This window comes from Cicer arietinum, chromosome 4, assembly GCF_000331145.2.
Source record: "Cicer arietinum cultivar CDC Frontier isolate Library 1 chromosome 4, Cicar.CDCFrontier_v2.0, whole genome shotgun sequence".
Taxonomy (NCBI): Eukaryota; Viridiplantae; Streptophyta; class Magnoliopsida; order Fabales; family Fabaceae; genus Cicer; species Cicer arietinum.
The window spans coordinates 65,649,044-65,654,573 of NC_021163.2; the positions used below are offsets into that span (position 1 = coordinate 65,649,044).

At 34.6% G+C, this 5,530-nt stretch overlaps 1 protein-coding gene across 1 annotated transcript; it reads right to left on the reverse strand.

Annotated features, from left to right (window-relative positions):
• Positions 1-2,325: 2,325 nt before the first annotated feature.
• Positions 2,326-5,077, reverse strand: LOC101510707 (L-ascorbate oxidase homolog). The gene is made up of 6 exons (XM_004499264.4): positions 4,859-5,077; positions 4,667-4,776; positions 4,086-4,356; positions 3,075-3,889; positions 2,905-2,983; positions 2,326-2,823 (listed from the first exon to the last, which is right to left on the reverse strand). Exons 1-6 carry the CDS (start codon positions 5,003-5,005, stop codon positions 2,611-2,613), a joined length of 1,635 nt encoding a protein of 544 aa, XP_004499321.1. The 5' UTR covers positions 5,006-5,077; the 3' UTR covers positions 2,326-2,610.
• Positions 5,078-5,530: the final 453 nt, after the last annotated feature.

Below are 5,530 nucleotides of genomic sequence, written 5' to 3' on the forward strand. Positions count from 1 at the left end.
TTATTTTCGAGCTTTGGGTTGTTTGACTTATGTTAGAATCTATGATCCCAAGCGAGTTAAATTCGCTAGTTGAGCCTATGAATGTTTATTAATTGGATATACAATAAACAATAAAGCATATAAGTTTTAAGACCTACACGCTAAAGTGATCATATAATCAAATAATGTTGACTCTTATGAAAATATATTCCTTTTTAAATTGAGAAATAGTGGGGCACCGAAACAAGTCACACTCATGTAATCAAGAGCAGTTAAAGCAACAAATAAGGCAAAATAGAACCTCGAAGAAGTAAGAGAGCAAGAGTTGTTAAAAAATTTGGATTCGATTATACGACCTATATTTTAGAAGAGGATCATGCAAATATTCATGAAGTTTTTGTCATCTTTGGATGCAAAGTAAATGGCAAGAGGTTATAAACGATGAGATGGATTGTCTATATTCTAACATGGCCAGACACTTAGTAGAGTTTCCTCCTAGTTGCTAACTAATATGTTGCAAATGGATTGTGAAAAAGAAACTAAAACATGATGAAACTGGTGATAAGTATAAGGCTCGTCTTGTAGCCAAGTGTTTTAAACAAAGAGAAAATATAGATTTATTCGACACTTTTTCACCGGTCACAAGAATTACATCAATTAGGGTACTCATGTCACTTGTTGTTATTCATAACTTTGTGGCACACCAAATGGATGTCAAAACTATTTTTTTTTAAATGGTGACTTGAAAGAAGAAATCTATATGGAACAACCTAAAGGTTTTGTGATTCATTGACAAGAAAACAAGGTCTGTAATTTAGATAAGTCTTTGTATAGTCTTAAACAAGCTCATAAACTATGATATGAAAAATTTAATAAATTGATTATATCGAATGAGTTTAAAGTGAATGAAAGTGACAAATGTAATTATTACAAATCTGAAAATGACATTTTATATTATCATATGTCTCAATGCAGATAACTTATTCATATTTGGTTCAAATATTCATGCTTAAATATTGTGAAAATATTGTTATGTAACAACTTTGATGTGAAAGACCTCAAAGTAGAAATTGTAATCCTTGGAATCAAGATTACTAGGTGAAAAAAGGAATTTTCTTTTATTAGTTTCACTATGTTGAAAAGATCTTAAAGAAATACAAATACTTTGAACGTAAACTTGTCTGCATACCATATGATTCAAGTGCAAAAATTTTCAAAAACATTGGTGCAGATGTTAGACAAATTGAATATGCGAGCATCATTGGCAGCCTCGCGTATGCCACTGACTATACTAGACTCGACATTGCTTACGTTGTGGGACTGTTGTGCAAGTTTAACAGTAGACCTAATATGGAACATTGACAAGCTATCGAGAGATTCATGAGATACCTTAAAAGAATCACGAGTCTCATATTACATTATCAAAGATTTCATGTCGTCCTTGAATGATATAATGATGTTGATTGAAACATATTGTCAGATGACTTCAAATCAACCAATGGATATATATTTAGCATAATTAGTAGAGTTGTATCATGGAAATCAAAGAAGCAGACGACATTAGCTCACTCCACTATGGAGTATGCATTAGCAATCGCTAGTGAAGAAACGAGTTGGTTGAGATATTTGCTAGTTGAGATCCCTTTATGTGAAAGCCAATGTTCACTGCAATAGTACTGCGACTATTACAAAAATTGAGAACTATTATTACAACGATATAAGACGAGATATACGCCGTAAGCATATCACAATTAGAAAGTTTCTTTCTAAAAGAATTGTTAGAGTGGATCAAAGGTTTTAAAAAACAGAGACACAACTCGACTAGACTTAGCAAGAGAATGTGCTACTTGACCAAACTTAGCATAAGAATGTGCTACTTGATTGAATTCATTGTTTGCATTAGAGAGATCTTGAAGTGAGCAAGTTGGGTGAGCGATACATCAATGCAAAAAATTAAACTTTAACAAAAATGACTAGAAAAATATTCATTCAAAAATCAGGAAAACGCCACCAGAGTTAAACTCATAAAACTAGAAATGTTTTACTAGAAATGCCTAATAAATGTCTACTAAATATGAGTAGGAAAAATAGACTAAATTATGTAGAGGTTAGGAACATTTGATTGAAATAGAAAGGCCCTACTAACATTAAGAATATGTAGGTGACGTCTTGATGAAGAATGCCTTAGAAGCATAAAACTGGGTCAAGAAAAACTCAAGTCCCTTATCGTAAAGCTCTTAATGTGAGAACGAACCTCAGGCATAGACTTCATCATGATGGTCCATCCTGGACAGTTCAAATGGGAACTTGTTGCTTTCTCCACAGAAATGGAAGATGGCAAAGGTATTAACAATAAATGGTAAATGGAACGCAAACTTTGCTCTGCCAATGCCAGAGTTGCCATTACCTTTACTCTGTAGTAATTATAGTAAACTTTTGGAAATTACAAATGGAATGGAATAATATTGTCTATTGGAAAGAATGTGACCTCAAGCTGGGGTCATTTATAGTTCAAATAATACATTTCCATCATAAATTATAGTGAAAGCACCAAACAATAAAACAAAATAAAAGCAAATAAGATAGCTGCTTTTGATGATATTGTAAAGGCTAATTGGGATTCTTCCTTCTTCAAAGGGGTCGAGTATGTCTTCCAGATGCCCTACCACAAAGTAATGCATTCTTAGGAATTGGGTATTCATCTCTGAGTGAGGTTGATGTTGTGTATACACGCATATAAAATTGTTGGCCAAGGTATTGTCGTGCCCAAAATTCAGACCTTAAGTTCCACATTCCCACATTGTCTAGCGCAATATATATAGCAGTCCATGACTTGGGGTATACCTGCACCCCCAGTAATCAATATTAATTAGTATATACAATAAAACATTGTTTCATAATGAACATAGGACATGTAATCCTTACCTGAGTGGTGGAGCGCGAAACTGCATCTCGAAGATTGTACTGGTTCCTGCTAGCAGGGCTCCATTGTCCTCCATCCATACTACATTCATTCATTATAATATATATATTAGTAACTAGTAAGAGTGGTTGCTATGTTAATTAATTAAGCATTGAAAATGATAGATAGTTACCCAACGACAAAGAAAGAGTAGCCATCAAGATGATAGCTCTGAAGGATGTCTTCGTCGTTTTGGAAGACAATCTCTACAAAAGTTCTGTAGTCAGTTTGCAAAACAGAGGTGTCAAGGTAAATGCCACCGCCAGTGGGTCTATCAGGTATGCTTCCAGGACGGTAAACACCAGAGATCTTGAAGAAATCAGCAAGCTTAAGAGGAGTGTCAGGGGCAATATAAGAAACACTATTAATTGCGTATCTTTGTTTACCATTGACTTGAGCAGGTGAACTTGAAAGTATGATGGTTCTTGTTGTGTTTATCATACCGTAGTGGTAAGAACCTTGTGGGTTTGGCCTTGGTCCACTTGCAGTTAAGTTAGTTCTAATGGAACGGGCCTGGTTCAAGGACCAGTCAATTTGGATAGTGGGTCCACCAGGAGGTGGGCCTGATACTGGGCCTGCAGAATTGCTATAGCGAAGGATTCCGGTGGTGGTGAGTACAGGATTTGTAAATCGAGAGGAAACAACAATGTAATAGTCTTGAGCAGGTTGATCAGCGGTTAATAGAACTGAATATGATTGACCCACGTGTACATCAAGGGATGAGTAAGTGGTTTGAAGTGTGTGAGTTCCTTCCACTTCCACCAATTTGAACTTGTGGTTCTGTATGCGAAAGTTTAGTGAATTTTCCAACCCAACATTTGATATTCTAAGCCTATAAGTCTTTCCTTGTTCCACATTCAAAGATGCTCCGCCAGATCCACGACCATTGATCAGGATTCCATCAGCGAAAGGCAACTTCTTACCGTTATCAAGTTGGGCTTTCAAATCCTGTAAATTAATTAATTTTGTAAATAAAAAGAAAAGGAAATATTCGTTTCCGATCGTAATGCATGTGGATGGTATGGGAAAAGTTAGTTGAGATTTGATCCACTTGGCGACATGTTACACACACCCAGCTGTCACACAAATATAATATATACACTTGACTTGGTGCACATGTTAAATAGTAATAAGAAATTATTACCGTGTGGTTGGATTTGTACCAATCTCCAATGAGGAGAGTGTAGTCACCAGCGGGGTCATCGAAGGGAACTGGAATTCTTGGCCTACTTAGTATCCTAATTCCTCCAAAACCACCAGCAGCTTTGTGGAATGCAAGAGATGGGAAATAGTAGAAGCTCCCAATTTGATCTTTCACTTGAAGTATGTATGTAAAGTTCTTTCCCGGAGGTATCGGGCACGTTGTTCCAGATACCCCATCTTCGTATGAGTTCCTTCTCTGCTGAACTCCATTCCTGTGTTTTTTTTTCCGTACTAGTAAGTTTAATTTACCAAAACTCAATGCTTATTTCGTTGCTAGCAAAGCATGAATAAATTAAATGACAGTGATCGATCATCTAATTCACATTATTTATTACTAAATGTAGAAAGCCAAACTAACTTTTGGAATAAGACAAGTGAGGATGTTAATGAAGTAAAAAAATTGAAAATAATATTTAAATAAGTGTAAGACAAGTGAGGATGGTGGTAGATCTGGGGAATGCACTAAAGAAAGAAAGAAAGAAAGAAAGAAAGAAAGAAAGATCTCAAAAGAGGATAGATTACCAGGAGATGAGAAAGGGGACGTCCAAACTGTTGAAGACGTTGATAATGAGATTGTCGTTGGTAACAGAATGAATGTCTGGACCTGGGAATTGGCCGTTGATAAGTATTCCCTGCATTTATTCATTCATTGATTGAAAATTCAGATCTAGTAATTAATATTAAGGAAAGATGAAAGTGTTCGAAAAAAGCTACCTGTTGGCGAATACCAAGTGGATAAATGTCACCGTAGGTAATGTTCCAGTCGAAGAATCTGTACGGATCTTCAGCAAGAACAAGAATAGTAGTAGTAGTAAACAGATAAAGAGTAGAAACACCTAATAAAACCAAATTGACTCCCATTTTACTTACTTGAACGAGCTAGCTAGGTGACTACTGACTACTACTTAGAGAGACGAGACTATTAATAACAACCACATGCCCACGATTGTCCGGACGGACTCATTTAATAAATTATTTTGTCAAAATAAAATACCCAATTTATGACGAGAAAATTTAACAAATACCTAAAATATCATGCACTAAATACATAAATAAACTCAGTCAAAGAAGTAGTAATAAATATATTTTGTTTCCTTTGTGGCTTAGTCGCAGCATCACTTTAATAAAATATAAAATTAAAATTAAACCAAATTTAAGACATTAATTTTTTGCGTGGAAAATATTCTATACTTCTAATCTTTTTTTTTTTTTACATTATACTTTTAATCATATAAGATTCTGTTTAATTTAAATTAAGTCAAAAACTCAAATAAATATGTTTAAGAAGACACTTATTTTTCATCCACAGTATTCAAACAAGAAAGTTAGTTTAATAAAAATCACGCGCCTAATAAATTCGACCAATATGAGTAGTTAATTAAATAT